Source organism: Raphanus sativus, unplaced genomic scaffold, assembly GCF_000801105.2.
Source record: "Raphanus sativus cultivar WK10039 unplaced genomic scaffold, ASM80110v3 Scaffold0016, whole genome shotgun sequence".
Lineage (NCBI taxonomy): Eukaryota > Viridiplantae > Streptophyta > Magnoliopsida > Brassicales > Brassicaceae > Raphanus > Raphanus sativus.
Window position 1 is genome coordinate 9,102 of NW_026615342.1, and position 19,517 is coordinate 28,618.

Here is a 19,517-nt window from a genome sequence, read left to right on the forward strand (position 1 = left end):
TACTCTTGTCTGACTATTATCTTATCTGAGTTGTGATGTGTCTGATTGAAAGAAAGCTTGTGTATATCTTCACTTAATGTTGAAGTACAGGACTATTTCCTGACCGATTTTGATAACTTTAATGCGAATGTGGTTTTTAGCGGACGCACGGTGATACCTTGTTAGAGGTTTTGATATTGGTTTTACAGGGCAGAAGGACTATAATAGATACCTTTGAGTTACCGTGGTGCTGTTTTTATCATACTAGTTATGAGTATGTCTCCAGGAAGTGAGATCCCAAGTTGGAGCACTACGCTCCTGGTGCCCCCAGCGTCCTTGTTGGTACCAAACTAGGTAACTTACTTGCTGCATCATAGTCTCTGTCTTCTTGGTATCTGCAGTTTGATACTTGGTCTCCTTTCCCTAACCTTGTTCCATTTTGTATTAGCTTTCGTGGAGGCCAAGAAGCTCTTCTGAAAAATCCATGACAGGGTCGTTCAAAAAGTATCGTGTTCATTTTGATTGATGTCTCTTAACTCCTCAAAGTCTTGGATTCTCATTGACTGGGATGAAACTAAAAAAAGCATGATTTAAAAGTATTGGATGCCTATTTGAGAGGCTCTAAGTATTACCATATACTGTGAGGGATAGATTCTAGTCACAGTCCTACTATTGGTAATGTTTATTCTCTATCTTAATACCACAACATATTAACTCCACCTTTGGTTGTCTGAAAGAACACACAGAAAGACATCAACAAACAAAAGTGGATCAAGAATCTTGTTGGACAAACACAGTGTTCTGATGATGACTAGTATTATCAAAAGAGGAACAAAACTATTCTCTTGATAAACCAAATCCATACGAACACTCTTAGTGTTTGATGATGACTAGTATAGAAAAGGAATAAGTAAAACGTGGGGGTGACCATAACATAACCAACCCTATTATGTTCTCTCTTGACCAACCAAGAAAAAGTGGTTTGACTTTAATTCCCATTGGCTTGGAGGTTTAAATTTCATAGTGCAAGTTGTTGGCTTATATGGTAGCCAGCCAAAGGAATGGACCTTTCTGTAATAGTGGGGCAGGGAGAAACATAAATGTTCAGTGATAGGTCGGTCCCCTTCTCACTTTTCTTTGGAATAGTCATCATCTAAGTGGAACACTGTTTTGTCTATTGGTCACTTGAACCTCTTGCTTCTTTTGAGAACCATATGGGTTAAACAAAACAGTAAAAACATAATAGGTGAATTTTTCAAACTAACACTAGAAGAGGAAGTAGCATTATTACTTCTTTTTTTTTGGTCAAAGGAAGTAGCATTATTACAAGAATAGAAGTTAGTACATAAGAAAATGACAGAACAAGAGGAGAGAGGCCCAAGACAGGTGTTCCTGTGCTTTAGGAAATGGAAAGATCTTTTCCTCTTTCTGTTTTCTTTTTTTTTTCTTCTTCTTACCCTGCAATATCTTAGGTTTACAAATCTAGCTTAGTTTTACTTATAGCTAATAAAAAGAGGTACAAACTTTTCCATTTTTTCACTTCTTCATGAAAGACTCTCAATCCCCAAAAGAGAAATAAGGACTTGTAGATTTCTCAAAATGGAGCTGTGGAGGACCTTTGAAGTGTGTTCTTTTTGGGTTGCTGATTTGCTGCTGCCATTTTTAACTGCATAAACACATTCAAACACCCAAAAAGAACTTGAGTATCAGAATCTTAACTCTCAAACTGTCATTGGACAAAAACGTGTGTAAAACAAAGATAATTCAAGTAATGCAGCAGAGGATGTCTATTTACTTTTTTTTTACCATAAGATTTGAACTATTATTTATGAGTGCTTCATAAGGGAAAATACAATAAGAACTTTTCTCTGCTTGTTTACCTGATCTTGTTGTCTCTTGAGTCTTGCATTTTCTGCTTTCAGCTGAGCAACTTTAAGCTCTAACTCGTTTGTATAAGCCTGCAAATGAGAATCAAAACCAAAAAAAACATTTTTTTAGATCATATCATTGTGAGGGAAAAAAACATATTTTCTTTTTGAAGTGGAAGTTTAGGAGAGGAGGAACGGCACATTCCTGTTTCCTAGCTCTGGAACGAGCCGCAGATTCTCTGTTCTTGATCATACGCTTATGATGTCTATTCCCTGAACCTCCATTGGACTCTTGGCTTCTTTTATTACAAGTCGATGTAACTAAAGCCTCAAAAGGGGTGTCCAATGAAGCAACGTTTGTGAGGTGATTGTAGCTATGCAGATTGGAGTTAGGGGTAACAAGAGGATTTTGGTTATCAAGAAACTCGAAGCCGGCGCCGGAGTTCAAGCTCAGAACAGTTGCAGGAGGTGCCAAAGGAGAGCTGCTGAAGAGAGCAGTGACAGTGGTGCTATGGCCATTAGAGGAAGAACCCATGGTGAGGCTTGTGGGTATGGCTGGCTCCTGATTCAAAGGTCTGTTGAGAAAATCTTGGAAGATAGAGTTAGGGTTTTTTGTTCTGGTGGTTGAGAGTACTGAACCTTGGCTCATGGTTGTGTTGTTGATGTTGGCTGTGGCGGTTAACGTGGTGGATGGAAGCAAGGCTGATGTCGTTCCAGACTTTTTCCATGGTGACTAGAGATCTCTTAAGAGATTGAGAATCTTGTGAGTGTAAAGGAGATGATGAGGATGAAATAGAAGAAACTCTGTTGAGAGTCTTGTTCTTGTTTGGAGCAGAGACTCTATGGTTTCTTTGATGTTTAGCTGATGTAAACATTGGGAAAGAGAACCAATACACCACAGCTTTAGGCTTTGGTGGCAATAGCCTTGGAGAGATAAATAGTCAAATAGAGTAGAGAGCTCAGAGAACTTCTTGACTTTCGCCAGTCACTTCTGGAATGATGTTAAGAGACGGGGAGATTGAAACTGTTAAAAAAAAAAGTTAAAACGAAAAAAAAAATACATTAGGAACTTGATAAATTAGTAATAAACCAATAAATATTCTGATATTAGTTGATCAGACTAAGCACACTTACACTTTATAGTACATATTTCTTATACACCAAGAACATATGAAAAACAAATTTATAAAATTTAGTCAATATATAACCTATGAATAGATTGTACTTTTTGCTTTACATAAAGAAATGTTGATAAACTAATAGCTTTATAAATTAATAAAATCTTACAATTGAAACATTATTGACTTATAGAGTATTTACTGTAACTATGTAACTAAAATTTTGTATAAAGATGAAAATGTTGATAATCTGAAAGTGAAGTTGCTAAACTATTGTCATGACTCATCTTATATATTAAAAGAGAAGTCATGACTTCTCATTTGTGTGTGATTTTTTTTTTAAAATAGACTATCTACTAGAATTGATCACATTACATTTTTATTCATTAATAATTTTGATATTAATTGTTGCCTTGATCTTCTCAAATGATTTTCTATATTTTCGAAATTGATATCTCCTTAAATACTATTATTTTCCATAATGTCATCTAATTAATATATTTGATAGCAGATTTGGATTGAATATATATCAATAATTTAATGTTGTAATAGTATACATCCATATGTTAATTATTTACATATTTTCGGTGTTAACTTTTTAATTTTAAAAGAAATTAAAAAATCTTATAGAGAAGTCATGACTTCTCATTTATGTGTGATTTTTTTTAAAAATGGACTATCTACTAGAATTGGTCACATTACATTTTTATTCATTAATAATTTTAATATTAAATAAAAAACATTATTAAATACACAAATCAAACTCACATATTTATTGTTGCCTTGATCTTCTCAAATGATTTCCTATATTTTCGAAAATGATATCTCCTTAAATACTATTATTTTCCATAATATCATCCAATTAATATACTTGATAGCAGATTTTGGATTGAATATATATCAATAATTTAATGTTGTAATAGTATACATCCATATGTTAATTATTTACATATTTTTGGTGTTAACTTTTTAATTTTAAAAGAAAATAAAAATAGCATTATCTCTATACTACCTTTAACCTACAACTATATAGTTTATTTTAAATATTAAACAAAAACTAAATGTTTAATTATTTACTCGATAATATAAATCTATGAAGCTAAAATTTTAATTTAAAAAAAAACTTTCTAATTTTGTGAAATATTATAATATCTTTGAAGATGAAAATAAAAAATATTTTACCAATATTTATATATATTTATGATTTCAATAATAAAGTAATAACCGAAAATATATATAGAAAAAAGATACAAATACATGTGAAAGATATTCAATGAAAAACAAATATACCGTAAAATTATTATGTTTTAAAAGTTGATAGACACACCTCATATATATAATAATATGTACCAGTATAAAATTGAAAACAAAATTTTTATATAAAAATAAAAACAAACATCCGCACGGTTCGAGATCTAGTGATCCTTAAAATGAAAAGAGTGGGTGGGGAAGAGGAGATGCTTGAAAAAAGCAAGCAAATAAATAAAACTTTGGTTTAATCTCACTTTATTAAAGATCACATCCTTTTGAATCACTTTCAACTTTCAAGTGTTACTTATTATTTATTTTTTTTGTATTCTTCCCTTCGCTTTTTCTTCTTCTAATCACTTGCATTGCACACTAAAAAAACTCACATATACAAGAACCGTGAGAAGTGAGAACATTGTCTTTCTATTATGATCTAGGTATTGGAAAATATATGTTTTCGCCCGTATCTATGTTCACTGTCTTCAAGTGCATATCTAGCAATGCTTTTCACTTTTTTGTTCACTGCAAATTCATAGTATTATAAATATTTCTCTTCAGATTCTATTAACAAGATAAGCTGTTCATTTCCGCACAATAATTAGGATTTTAATATATTTTGCGTACACTATATAAATGAAAAATCTCAAGGAAAGGTCCCATCTTTGTACATGCAAATGGTACATTAGAAACTGTTTATTGAAGAAATTAACTCAGAGATAATTACTGTAAGAAGCTATTTTCCATTTTTTGCCGACAACAGAGAAGCTTCGAGATCTTTTTGTATTGTTTTTATTCCTCGAACCTTCATTTCATAATCTCATTTAGGCATATAACACACAAAAGATGAACAAGCTTGTCGATAGAGATAGGACAAACAAAGGTTTCATACAACTGTTTGTGCTCTCTCCTTGCCTAATAACTGTTGAAATCGACAATAATAAGACTTATTAGTTAATTGCTTTTGGTTTCTTTTAATTAAAATTTTAATAGTTGATTATACTTTGGTTTACTTTGGTTTGTATGCATTGACCGTGGTTGTTCTTTTAGTTTACCAACACTTGCTTTGACCGTTTATAAAATAAAATAAAATTGTTGCACCCATTTGTAATCTATGTCCATCGGAAAATGCATTGTTTAACAAACGGAAATATATATTTGAGAGACTATAAGACATTTTAATAAAAATGAAAACTCCAAGTTGGGTATATATATCTGAGCTGTGCAGAGCTTGTGAGTTGTATGAGAGAGAGTGACAAGTCATGTCTTATGCGGACTGGACAGGTGCCAGCATTATATTGCTCTGTCCCAAACTCAATCGAATATCTTTCCCCGTCTTAAAATATCGTTTACAGCAATGCATATAAACGGAAATTTTGATTGCCAGTTGCTAAAATAGTAAGTATAAGTGTATAACTAATATAAAACGAAATATCTACTTTCACTAGTAAAAATCAGTAATTTTGGTTCGCGAATCAAACGATTAATTGCAAACTGAATTTTAATTTATCATTGTGGTTATTACCAATTAGTTTTAGTTTTTTGGTAGGGTTGGACATCATTACTCGTTACTCGCCTTAAACTCGTTACTCGACCTGTATTCACCTTGAATGTTCAAGTACTCGGTGTTGTCAAGGCAAGTAACAATTAACGATTTTCATTACTTGCAAAGCCAAGTCAAGTATCAAGTATCATTATTATTTTTAGTACTTGACTCGTTCGCCCCGTTACTTACTCCATTATTTGCTAATTATTACATAATCTATTAATTATTTCTTCGTATTTGTCTTTTCTTTTACTTGCATTTAGGATTGAACATAAATACTCATTACTCTTCTTATATTTGTTACTTATTTCTTATCTATCTTGAGTTTAAAATATTCGTCACCATCTAATCAAATATTACATAATAATAAGTAGTAAAAAAATTAGTTATATGACTTGTTATTATTTGTTAGAGAAGATATTTCGTTTAAGATAATTCATATGTTATTTTAAATAGAATTGGCAAAATATATTTTCATACCTATTAGATATCTATTTCTAATAAAGTATTATTTAGTAAATAGTTTTTAAATATTCCGAAAAATTCATAAATAGTTCATAATATAAGTACTCGTAAATAGTTTACAAATACTCATAAATATTAAGTAACAGAGCAAGACAAGTAACTTGCAAGTAATTCATTTTTGATCAAGTACTCGAAATACCAAGTACTCGTTTCTAACAAGTCAAGTACAAGTCTAAAATTTTTATTCGTATAAGGCAAGTCAAGTCGCAAGTACATGCAAAATTGCAAGTATTCGTCTTGCGCCCAGCCCTACCTTTTGGAACAAGATCTTAATAAATAAGATCAACAAAATATAAACTAATGTCTGAATTTTATAATCATCACCTTGACATGTTGAGATTTATACAGGTTTGATATATAGATAATTATGATACATTTTCTTTTCAGGTTGGTTCTAAATTATAATTATAGAAGTAATTTCGTTGCAAAAATTCAAATAAGATATAAAAAAAATGAGAAGTAAAAGGGTCTATAAAAGTAAATTCGCTTGCAGAGAAAAAGGTATAGACTCGAAATCAGTCAAGACAAGTGATTTGAACTGATGATATTCGTATTTATTGATTTTCATCTATGTACAAAATGATACTCCAACGAACAATAAGAATGACCGTTGGATTCTTTAGTTTCACTGGTCCGTACAATAATCACATGCCCGTAGGTTGTCGATAGACCATACGTGCACTACAGTAGTCGTAATAATTTACCACCAAAAGTAGCAATAAGCAAAAACAGAGAGTAAAAAGAGCCAAAAGAATGATAGCCGTTGGATAGAGAGAAGATTGTTGGATTGTACACTTTGTCATCTCCAAAAGGGATTAAAAAAAAGGTAAGAAAATTTGGACAACTTTCTATATGTTTCTGTGAATTTGGGTTTATAGTCTAAGAATAATAATTTTATGTATGGAGATTGTGACATTGAACCTATTCTTGGGTTGCTTCAGTATATTTTCCACAATTAGGTGAACACAAAGAATATTTTGATATGTTTGAGTGTTTTGTGTCGTTTAGTTATCAATGATGATGACTAAATCAACTGGGCTGGACTAGTGGCATTTAAGAAAAAAAAATAATACGGTGATTCGTAGTTCGATTTCTGTTAGTTATTGGGAAAATAAAAAATATCGGAATTACAGGATCCATAGAATAATCGGTTGATTTCGGCCATCGGACACGGACACTGTTAACTAAAAAATGGTGATGACTAGATTAGGAGGATTGGATCTAAGGCCGTTGAAAGAGATAAATAATGTTAGTTGTCTTAAGCTAATATGGCGTATACTTACAGCTAAAAATTCGCTGTGGGTTTGTTGGATTCAAGCTTATTTGATTCGCAAGAGTTCATTCTGGTCAGTAAAGGAAACTTCTCAAGTGGGATCATGGATGTGGGGAAAATTTTTGAAGTATAGAGATAAGGCTAAGATCTTTTACAAGGTGGAGGTAAACTGTGGGAAGAGCTCATCTTTTTGGTTTGATTCTTGGTCGGAAATGGGTTGTTTGATGGAGATTATTGGTTCACGAGGTTATATTGATATGGGGATAAGGAAGGAAGCTACAATGGAGGAAGTGATGTTAAATCATAGGAGAAGGAGGCACAGAGAACATATTTTTAACTTGATAGAAGATGAGATAAGCAGGTGTAAGGAGAAAGCATCAATGGAGGATGATATTGGGTTATGGAAGCAGAAGGAAAGAGTTTTTAAAAACAAATTCTCTACGAAGTTAACTTGGGAGATGCTAAGAAGTAGAAGTGAGTACTGTGAGTGGCACAAAGGAGTTTGGTTTAACTATGCTACTCCAAAATATGCTTTTTTGACTTGGTTAGCAATTCACAATAGGCTTTCAACTGGTGATAAAATGTTGAGTTGGGGTGGGAATGTAAACGCTGCCTGCTCTCTTTGTGATGCACCAATTGAAACGAGGAATCATCTATTTTTCGAGTGTAGATATGCTTCAAATGTTTGGGAGAATCTGGTTAGAGGCATAATGGAGGATGATTACACAAACGTTTGGCAGGAGCTAGTCATGATGTTATCAACTAGTCAGAAGACTATCAAGGTGTTCACGCTGAAGTATGTTTTTCAGGCTACGATTCATAGATTATGGCTAGAAAGAAATGGAAGAAGACATGGTGAGGCGCCCATTCCACCAGATATACTGATTCGACAGATTGATAGAATTGTTCGAAACAGGTTTTCTTCTATTCGGCTAGTGGAAGATAAGAAGATGGAAGGTGGTCTGAGATATTGGTTCTCAACAAGACAAGGATTTTAATTTTAGAAGTTTTTGTATAGCTTTCTTTTTACAAGTAAAGATAGGAGTTTATCTTACAGTTTAGCATAAGGCTGCATTGTAAATGTACCAAAAGGCTTTTTGAATATGAATTTAACATTCATTCAAAAAAAAAAAAAAAAAAAAAAGGGAGAGACTACATGGTATTGAATGATAAGTAGATCATCTTAGAGTAAAGTCATTCATCACTTATTACAAAAGATTGTTGTCTCTAGTTATTAGTGGGACGTAAAAGTCAATTCGCTGTAATAATCTAATCAAGATTATTTTTAAAATCCAATATAGTTTTGAGACATGATGAACTTCTTTTTCTCTCTTAATTACCCTTGAAATTTTGTTTTTTGAAGAACTCTATCTTCTTTGACCAAAAAAAAAGAAGAACACTATCTTCATAAACTAGTAAGATTTTAAAATCCCTGTACGTCATACTTTTGTTTAATATCGGTCAAATCCTCAGTTACATCATTATACAATCTACACTTCTATTACAGATAATGATCAAATACATGCAACATGAACAAACTTATGGATAACAATTATACGATTAGCTTTTTGGTTTTTTTTCATAACCTAAGAAATTGTATCATTTAGGAATCAAACTTAAGACCTAGTATAAGAGTCTTTAAACTTTGATCATAACACAGTATTTTCACAATGTATGTCGAACTTATGATAATGAAAACAAGCCTTCTTTTTACATCACATGATGTTTACTTACTAGGATATTAACTATATAATGAGCCGTAATGACTCGCCGAACATGTTGCTAAATTGTTTAATCCTAAAGCGACTCTCACTCATTCAAAAAACCATGCCCTACACAAGAGTACGACGTCAGCTGAGCGTGAAGCACGTGTTTGTTCAATCATTTTCATATCAAAGCACCGATTTGTACATGCTTTTGTTTTAGTTTCTTGTGTTCCTTTTATTTTTTTTAGGTACACACAGTTGTTCAGCTATTGCCTTCCTTTACCAATCCTTGCTTTTCTCACACAATTAATTTGCTGAAGAATAAGAGATTCTCGAGTCTTCAATGAAAAGCTAATTTTCACTTTTCTTAGACTCTTCTCATAACTAAACTCCCCCATCGAAGAATAATCCAAGAGAGTACTGCAAACAACAACGGATAATCCCATAAAATAACAATGGTTACAAGCAACCGTCAATGCCCATTGTTTGTAACAAAGTAACATAAAACTAAAAGAAAGTTATTAGCAACATCCAAAAACCACCAAAACCAAAAAAAACATAAACATGCAAAAGTTTCCGCTAGCTAGAAGAATCACAAATGTTTGATTCTTTCTCTGTTTTTTTTTTAAAAATATAAGTCTCTTTTCTCTTTTTGGGTCTATGCCTTACCTTTACCTCTGTTTTTTTTTTTTGAGATTCCCCTTCATTATTGTTGTTTTTCCTGATTTTTGGGCAGGACAAAATAATATACTTCATCTCCAACACTAACCAACAGCTCCATACAGCGTGATGGTCAACGGTTTGCACCGCCTGAGCCATTACTGTTGCTCACTGGATCAACACCAGAAGACTCTGGCTGACCATCTGAAACAGCTTTGTTTTCTGCTTCCGCAGGTTGCAGCTGACTACCTGAACCACCAATTGGCTCTGCTGAGCTCTGACCAATCGATAAATTTCCAACTCGGCTTGCTACTGCATCAACAGGTTGAGGGTTTGGAACCGCAGGGTTCGTCTCTTTAGGAATCAGCCAATGTTGCCAGTAATGGCGCTTCCTTATTCTGTCACCCTAACAAAGAAAAGAAAACATGTGCAATTAAATAAAAGCACACAAGAAGGAAGCCAAGTGTCAATGCCATATATGCCATTGGAGGAACATATAACAACAAATCTATACATTCAGCTTCAAACAAATAAACACTGAAGGTTACAGTAGACAAGACAATACCTGCACTTCAACAAAAGGTGAACCTTGTAGAGCCTCCACTATTTGCTGGATGCTGTCTGTAAGTTCTGCAACCTGGAGGAGAAGAAAGAAGCAGCACAGATAGCTAAAAGTCACAAGAGAGTAATACAAATAATCTGGATAATGCTAAGCAACAAATTGTTATAGTAGCTAGGATTAAGAGAAGTAAAAATAAAAGCAATGAACATCGATGAGATAGAGTAAAGTAAGTAGCAAATTAGACATACATTTTCAAGTTTAACATTATAAAACCGTCACTAGATGTATCTAAGAATTTACGAGATTGAATAAAAGTTCACCCTAATCCTCAGTCTGAGTCAAGCAAAATGTTGGTGGAGTTTTAGTGACTCGAACGTATAAAAAATGAAATACACAGTTTCGATAATAGTAATCAGAGAAAAGTGAATGAGACTAATAGGCAAGACAGCAGATCCAGAAAATAATCTACCTTTCTGAAACCAGCAATCACATATAGAGGAGCAAAACCCTGATCATCCATTTGCTCACGGAGATATGTGTCTTTAATCAAATTCTCTTCACTGTAACAAAAAAAAAAGAAAAATTTACATCTGAATTACAACCTTCCCAGAAGAGAAATGAGGAGTGAGAATTTCGAGAAATTCAATATGAAGTTACTACCTAAAATAATAATGAATTTGATTCTGTAGTTTAATGCTTAAAGGAGGATCTTGGACATGGTAGAAGACTGGACCAGGTGAGAGAGGAGCGACGAAAGGCATACCACCGGGATAAAACGGAGGAGCCAATTCTGAAAATGAAGGAAGAAAATATTAAATAAAAAATTCAAAAGTAAGTGATCTTTCAATGTGTCTCTCTCTCACCAGGAGGGAAAGGCACAGGACTGCCGAAAGACTGAATAGACTGAGCCGCCATAAACTGAGGAGGAATCGCCTGCACAGGTGGTGGTGGAGGCGGGGGTGGTGCATATCTCACAAACGCTGGAGCACCTCTTTGCGATTGCGCATTATTTCCATCTCTCCCGTTAAAGCTTCTGTGGAAATTCCAGTTCTGGTTCCCGTGCTCCTGATTGCGCCTGCCACCGTGATTTTGGTGATGGTGGTGGTGATGGTTACCGTTTTGGTTCCTGTGCGAGTCTCGTTGGTTGTCAGTAGTACCACCACCATGAGTTTGCGATGCAGCAAAGCCATTATTCTTCTGGCTCTGGCCTCTCGGAGAAGGATTGTGCGAAGAAGCGCCTTCAACAAGTGAACCCTGCGCTGTTGGCTGAGGCACAGTACCGTTAGCAGAGGCGCCGTTCCGTTTGAATGATCTCTGGCGCGCTGAGTGGTTTGGTGTTGGATTGGGGTTGTTTGCACGGCCGAGTTGCTTTGGTGCAGGAACAGAAGCACTAGCAGCTCCCTAGATCAAATACATATAAATCATTTTTCATTATTAGCTCAAGATAAAGTGCATATGCATAAGGTAAGGCGTAAAAAGGAGCGAACTTTGAACAGAATAAACATCTCAGAGGCTCAACAAATAGCAATGAGGAACAACAGACAGCTACAAAGCGACAACACACCAATAAGCTTCACTAATCTCTACTATAATACACAGAGATAATCATTTTAACCAAAAAGCTATCATTTTTATATACAAAAATGAAGTTTTTTTTTTAAACGACCAAACCTGAGAAACGGAGGATGATGGTACATCGCCGATACTTGAATCAGAGGAAGACTTGTTCGAAGGAGGAGCTTTGGTAGTCTCGGAGAGAGCAGGCCACGACGAAGCTCCCATGACAGGCGCGATCTCGGAAGCTCCGTTCGACGGCCGGTTCCAAACCGGCTTCTTTCCGGTGGACTCGCCTTGATCACCAGACTCTTCCGCCGTCAAAAGAGGAGGAGCAGGTGGAGCAGCGACGGGAGCGGAAGCAATCTGGTCGATCGGGGCCTTGGAAGGAGGAGCGGCGGCGGCGGCGGCGATCGTCGGCGGCTCCGATTCGCCGCGGACGATCTGAGTCCAGGGAGAAGAGACCTGCCGAGAGGGACGGCGCGGTTGTGTAGCAGTGGGGCTGCCGCGATTCTCGCTCACGTGACGAGGAGAGTCGGTCACGTGACGAGGGGAGATAGAAGAAGAAGAAGTGGAGTTATTGGTAGCGGCGGAGGCCATGATCAGGGGGGGTCAAAAATTAGGGTTTGTTAAGAGAGTGTCGATGAGCTGAGTCTAAAGCAAAACGAGTTAGAGGTGAAGAGAGTTCCGACCGGAACCAGAGAAAACTAGGGTTAGGGTTTGAGTAATGCAAAATGATCAGACGACGATGGAGGAGCGAGCGAGCAGTCTTCGTCTCCTCTCTCTTTCTCCGTTCCTCTTCTTTTTTTTATTTGTCGTGTTTTCTTTTTTTACCGAGTAACGTGGGAGTACGAAGTTACGAGATTACCCTTTAGAGTAGCACAAGAAAAAACACACTTTTACTTTCTCTGATTCTTATTGGATGTGATGCTTATTGGAGGATTGTTGACGTTTACATGTGGAATTACCTGTTAGACGTGTGTCACTAATCGAATGGTTGATTTTTTTTTAACACTCTTTGAATAAATGAAACATTTAAAAATAATTTATGTCCGCCAAATTTAACTTCTTTTACATTAACTGAAAAATCATGTGTTTTTAATTTTACATTAAGTATGTTTTCTATAAAATATTTCAGAAGATTTAATTCTAAATCAGAATGTTCAAACGTTTCACAAAAAAATCCTTAGCTATAACATTTTTCAAAGGTCTTAGATTTATTACTTTCTTGATAGATTTGTTGTGTGACTTGTGTCTACCATTTAGAATTAACTGAAAATCAGGTGTTATTAAGTTTACATTAAATATATTATCTACAAAAATTTGTGTAAAATATTTTAGAAGATTTGATTCTAAATCATGCTGTTCTAGCATTTCTTTAAAAGTTCCTTAACCATAATATTTCTAAAAGTTCTTAGATTTATTACCTCCAGTGTATATTTGCTGGGTCTACCATTTATATTTTTGAATTATAATCCACACTTTACTGGCAGTGATTGTAGACACCTTTAATTCTTTAAAAATCTTAATTATTCATTAGTTTAAGATATTCGTAAGGACAGACTAACGTATTGTTTCGATATAAGTTTTTTCTTTTTTGGTTCAAGCGAATATAAATAAGTTGACTATTAAATCATTAATATTGGTCTAGTGATGTTGTCATTTTGATTTGTTGACAAAAAAATGTCAATGTTACAGCAAATTAGACATTTATTAAATCATCATACAAACCCCAACATGTTTACAATGTGAACCTTGGCCTTTATTCTGTATAATTTCTCACAAATAATCTTCTAAACTAGTCTCATAGACACATGGTCATGGACTCATACCGGTGTAACAATGTTCACATCGTCGAAATACATCTACAAATCTTTCATATACTAACCCTTTAGGATATGATTATTTTCTTCAAATATACCAAAACCGACAATATGAACATATATTTATACTCCAAGGTTATCTTTGTAGCCCTTTTGTCAAAAAAAAAAAAGGTTATATTTGTGTACATTCCAAGGTTGTATAGAGAATATCAAGAAACCAACCCAACCCATAGTAAATTACTATCGGCCCATAATAAATTTCTATACAGTTATCGAGGTTGACTAATGAGCATATACATGCATCAAAAAGAGGTAATACGTTACCAAAACGTTAACTTGATATGTGAATATGAGTGGAAAACAAATATAGCCTGAAGAGACTGAACTGTTCTCTATAGTTTGGTTTTGGAATGGACTCGAAGAAGATTACTGCAACTCTATTAAACATATTTGAGAAGAGACCTTTGGTCTACTGTTTACATCTTTCGTTGAAGAGCTACTCTTTGGAGATGGTTTGGTTTGGTTTGTTTTGTGTGGCTCTGAGGAACTGTCATGAGTCCTTATTTCCGACTGCCATTGCCGGAACTCCCTACTGTCTTGTTATGTTTGCTCGGGCAAGAGTTGTCGCTGTCTCTTCCGTATCATAGCCTGTGTTTACGAGAGACCTTCACAGAATTCAGAAGTCAGAACACAACGATTGTTTATGTGATTTAACAAACGTACGAGAAGAAAATTACAGTTAAAGAAAAGAAAAGAACCACTTTGGACTTGTCATTGTGTTCTGAGCACACATGAAGTAAAGTGAAGAGATGCTAATTGCTACTAACCTGAATGTGACACATGCCTTAACACGCTCTGGATTCTTATCTTTGGTTGTTAGTTGCATAACTTCTTCAATAAGAATCCCGAAGTCAGAAATCTGAGCAGAGACTTAAGACACCATGTAGAGGCAAGTGCTAATTTCTGCTTCGTCCGACCTCTCAATCACATTTTTAAAAGAATGGGATATTAATTAATACATAAAAGAGATCCTGTTGACAAATTGCAAGAGATGTTGACTGCAACAAACGTAATGCTCTCAAAAGATGGATTATACACAAAAAGGGATATACAAACTTACAAAGAGAGCCATTAACTTCGAGAAATGGACTCTAAAACTCGATATGGTCAAAAGACCAAAACTAATAAGTCATAAGGTCGTAGAAACATCATCTGTTGTAAGTGTCCCAGTCAAAGTTGGGTTGAGAATAAGCTTCGTAATCCACTGGCCCGTCGACGATGCTATCGACGGTCTGAATACTCCTGAGAAGAGCCGGGTGAAACCGTTCTGTATCCGAAGGCAAAAGCTTGTACATCACAAGCAACCCAAGCGTGAAAATCGCCTGAAGCTTGGTCGAATCTCCTTTGACAGAGAAGAAGAACAGCATGGAGACGATGTACAGGTCGATGCAGAACCGCATGATGCACAAAACCGTGTCCATTAGCTTTCCTTCGTTGCCAGCAGGGAAGCCCCGGACTCTGTACACGTATAGGAAGTTGTATTTGTCAACAATGTATCTGTAACCAAAGTAAACCGCGCCTACAGGGACCACCAGTGGAGCGAACGAAGAGTATATCATTGTCAAGGCAAAGATGGTGAGGTTGAAGGCATAGTATTGTGCAAAGTCGAACTTCTGCTTTGGGATCGGCGAGGTTCGGCTGATAGGGTATTCAGCGAGGTCTTGGCTCATAGGTTCGACGTCGCCGAATCTTGGAGACTCGAACATGTTTTCAGGGAGAAGCGGCGTCTCGAGGTTGCTCCTCTGGTCTTGATTTTCCAAAGGGTACTCTTCGTTTTGCTCGGGGACTAGCTGAAGCATGTCGTTCTTCCTGAACTTCTGGATCTTTTTCTTGATCCAAGGGATCGGAGCGAGCAGATCGAAGGAGATTCCCAAGAACGTGCTTGTGATGAGGAACGCTAGAGCAGAGACGCATGACCTTGATAAGAAGGAAGGGCTCACGTACTCTTCAATCCTCTTGCAATCCTCACCATCTAAATAGCAGCGGCTCATTTTCAAGAAGGCGCTTTCCAGCGACGACTCGACGAGAGCCTTGAGCACGATGAGGTTCACTAGGAAGAAGCAAACCATCTTCAACAGAGCTGCTCTTTGTTCACCCGAGACAGTTAGGTGCCGCTCAAACTTGGAAAGGTACGAGAGCGCAGAAGGGATGATAATGTACATGCTAACGAATATGAAGACGTTGGGCATGAACTGAAAAATCAGAGAACCGATCCAGCCAGAAGTTTGCACCCAAGTGAGCCAAGACTGAGCACTATCCAACGCTTCGGCATTAAAGATTCTCCCGGCGCTTACCAACGCACTGATCAAGGCCAACGGGGAGCTGAAAAACACGAGAATCAACAGTAGAATAGTATTCACAATCACTCTTCTTACAATAAGCGCGATTTTCGTCAACCCCAGATGATTCCAATAAATATCAGTCGCCAAGGGCGCTCTCTCTACTTTCCACTGGTTTCTCTGTAGCCTCAGCTCAGTAACAGAGAAGAACTTCCCAGTCCGCCTCGACCTCTCGTTTCTGAAATCCTGAACAGCCTTATTAGCTGTGTAAACATCTTTAAACACCACAAACGCAACCCCGGCGCCTTGCGCACGTCCTTCTTTATAAAACGCTAACTGAGACTCCAAATCAGCTCTCAGCTCTTGCAGCTTCCTCAGCTTCTCATCATCCGTAAAACCGAACCTCTCCGTAACCCGACACCACAAAACCTTCACCTTAGCCCACACACCCAGCACACAAGACAGTATCCCTTCATCTCCACTATTATCAAACTCATCCGGTAACAACCTAGAGTCCATCTTCGCAACTAACCAAGTGATCTCATCCCTAACGCGAACCAACTCCGTAGCGAGATCATCCAACGCGCAGAGATCCATAGGAACGATAATCTTATAAACTTTCCCGGGGTACTTTTGTCTAAAACACTCCTCAAACTCAACCCTATCTGATCCCAGATTCTTAGGCAATCCCTGCACCATCACAGTGAACACAGCCGTGGAATCCGCGTTGGGGTCACTCACATTCCCATTCCCATCTCTAAACCTAGTAAACTTCAACCTCGCTTCAATCGCCGAGATCCCGAAATGCGACATCACAACAACAACCACAACGAACACGAAATGCAGCCAGAGAAGGGCGGAGCCTTTCTCGATGTGCGTGATCATCGTCTTCGAGAGCTCGTCGCTGAGCAGCGCGGTTCCCGCGTAGAGATTCAGAGGGAGCATGACGGAGAGAGCGAGGACGGCGACGGAGAAGAGGAGCACGAAGCTCCCGCCTTCGATGAGGAGGAACTGAGCGGCGTCGGCGCCGCAGTGGCGGGCGATCTCGCGGCAGGTGGCGGACCAGACGGCGAGGAGCTTGGAGAGGAGAGCGGAGGGGCCGGGCATGCGGCGGTGGTCGCTGCGGAGCTTGAGGAAGAGGAAGATGGAGACGCAGCATAGGAGGCCGATCATTGAGATGTTGAGGAGGTACTGGATGTTGCCGTACCAGGCGTCGGGGATCACGGGTAAGTCGCCGGAGGATGGGGGAGGAGAGGAGGATGAGAGCGGCGGCGTCGCGGCTGGCGAAACACTGCGATGCATCGCGAAACCTAAAGCTTCAATTTTTCTTCAGATTCAATGAGGGGAGAATTGGGGATTTAGGGTTTGAGCTGTGGGACTAGATCGACAAAGATCATGGAGGATGACGAACAACAACAAGGGGAACGAACGCGATCGAGGTTTGGAATCTTATCTCAAAGATTCTATTTCTCTTTTTAATAATTTTGATTGTTGGTATATTTATCAATCTAGTCCCTGTACTGTTTACAAATTAACTAAAAGGTGTATTAAAGATGGGAATGAGTTGGCTTGTCCCTTTCTTTCTTTTCTCGACCCAGCCATGTCGTACGATTACCTCTTCGAGTACATAATCATCGGAGACACAGGTAATTCCTACCACCGCCACCGATCAAAATTTATCGAGTTTTCAATTTAGATTAGATAGATTTTTTTCATTGGTTTTCGTTATCTTGTCGTTTAGGTGTCGGAAAATCGTGCTTGCGTTAGCAATTTACGGACAAGGGTTCCAATCAGTCCACGATCTCACAATTGGTGTCGAGTTCGGTGATCGGATGGTCACCGTGGAGGGACGCCCCGTCAAACTACAAATTTAGGACACGGTACTGTTCTGTCTCTTTCTCTTCTAGTAGGTCCATCATAACGTTTCCTCGATTAGGATTGTGTTGCAATCACATGACTAAATTGTCATAATCAGTATGTTTTTTTGGCAGATGTGATTGTCTTGTCTTCAGACAGACAGATTTGAGTTGTTGAAGTGTTATTTATTTATTTATTGTGGCTTCTTATTCAAGTTCTGTTTGGTTTTGTTTATGATTTCAAGCGTATGATGTTGTAGGCTGGACAAGATTATTTTTTAGATCCATCACCAGATCGTACTACAGAGGAGCAGCCGGAGCTTTACTTGTTTACGACATCACCAGGTGAGTATTCTTTCAGTGACAATGAGACTTCAGCTCAGAGTCTGCCCTTTCATCTCTCTTCCCTTAAAGGTCTGTTCTTTTGGTTGCAGGAGAGAAACGTTTAACCATCTGGCGAGCTGGTTAGAGAATGCTCGGCAACATGCTATTCCTAACATGAGCATTATGCTGATGGGGAACAAATGCGATCTTGCTCACAAGAGAGCTGTTAGCAAAGAGGAAGTAGAACAGTTTGCCAAAGAACACGGATCTTTGTTCTTAGAAGCATCTGCAAGAACAGCTCAAAACGTTGAGGAGGTTATGATACTTCCTTGCAATAAGCTGGAATGACATGCTTAAATATCGCATTTAACATGAACAGGCCTTCGTAAAGACAGCAGCAAAGATCCTCCAGAACATTCAGGACGGCGTCTTTGATGTTATCCAACGAGGTAAATCCCTACTTAAATCTAGAAGCGAACTTACCTTTCCGGTTCCGGTGTTGTAATCTTGTTAACTTCTCTAGTAGTTATGTGGGTGTGATTCGAATATTATACATAATTTGATTCACCTCCTTTTTAACTTCTTCGGATCATTTGCATTCATCAGGCAGCAAGGTTTGCTATGGGCGTCCTCAAGGTGCAGCTGGAGGAAGAGATGGTGCTATCTCTCAGGGAGGTTGGTGTTGTGGTTAAAGAGACCTCAAGATGTGTCAACAGTCAACACTGATGTAATCTGGTGATTCAGAAACTACTCTTGCTTTTTTTTTCTAATCTCTGCAAATGGATACACCACAATGTTACCAAAGTCTCTTGAGCAATCTTCATTCCTTCTTCTGAGTGTAATCTGTCATAGCTCCCTCTATGTTAGATAGGAGAACAACCGATGAAGACAACTAATACATGTTCTTGCGATAAGTCAAAATTATTGACCAAGATCAAGTTACATGTAGGACTTTTTTCCAAACATGCATAAAATAACTCTCTTTTTTTTCAATTCATGGCACATATGATCAAGTGTTAATTTGCCAAATAATATGTAAGGTGAGAACGGATTATGAGCACCGAATATTCAGAAAAATAATAAAATTAAAATCATATCAATGATGCAGAAAAATTCACTGAATATTCAGAAAAAAAGAA

At 37.2% G+C, this 19,517-nt stretch overlaps 3 protein-coding genes and 1 pseudogene across 5 annotated transcripts; 1 reads left to right on the forward strand and 3 right to left on the reverse strand.

Annotated features, from left to right (window-relative positions):
• Positions 1-1,246: 1,246 nt before the first annotated feature.
• On the reverse strand, positions 1,247-2,883 carry LOC108820920 (protein FD). The gene is given in 4 exon segments (XM_056995656.1): positions 1,247-1,645; positions 1,860-1,936; positions 2,052-2,460; positions 2,462-2,883. Coding segments are annotated over 4 exon segments (819 nt in total). The 5' UTR covers positions 2,723-2,883; the 3' UTR covers positions 1,247-1,573.
• A 6,802-nt stretch (positions 2,884-9,685) lies between these two features.
• Positions 9,686-12,850, reverse strand: LOC108820641 (la-related protein 1C). Its single transcript, XM_018593633.2, has 6 exons — positions 12,154-12,850; positions 11,346-11,883; positions 11,143-11,272; positions 10,952-11,042; positions 10,486-10,557; positions 9,686-10,326 (listed from the first exon to the last, which is right to left on the reverse strand). The coding sequence occupies exons 1-6, from the start codon at positions 12,634-12,636 to the stop codon at positions 10,054-10,056; spliced, it is 1,587 nt and encodes a 528-aa protein (XP_018449135.1). The 5' UTR covers positions 12,637-12,850; the 3' UTR covers positions 9,686-10,053.
• A 1,264-nt stretch (positions 12,851-14,114) lies between these two features.
• On the reverse strand, positions 14,115-17,652 carry LOC130494395 (CSC1-like protein At4g35870). 3 transcript variants are annotated; one of them, XR_008939269.1, is made up of 3 exons: positions 14,980-17,652; positions 14,687-14,836; positions 14,115-14,507 (listed from the first exon to the last, which is right to left on the reverse strand). XR_008939269.1 is itself a non-coding variant. In XM_056995661.1 (1 exon), exon 1 carries the CDS (start codon positions 17,498-17,500, stop codon positions 15,068-15,070), a length of 2,433 nt encoding a protein of 810 aa, XP_056851641.1. In that variant the 5' UTR covers positions 17,501-17,652; the 3' UTR covers positions 14,914-15,067. The 3 variants fall into 3 exon arrangements, 1 of the variants encoding a protein (XP_056851641.1); XR_008939267.1 differs by having other exon boundaries at positions 14,115-14,524; XM_056995661.1 differs by lacking the exons at positions 14,115-14,507; positions 14,687-14,836 and having other exon boundaries at positions 14,914-17,652.
• A 131-nt stretch (positions 17,653-17,783) lies between these two features.
• Positions 17,784-19,320, forward strand: LOC108820639 (ras-related protein RABB1b-like; annotated as a pseudogene).
• Positions 19,321-19,517: the final 197 nt, after the last annotated feature.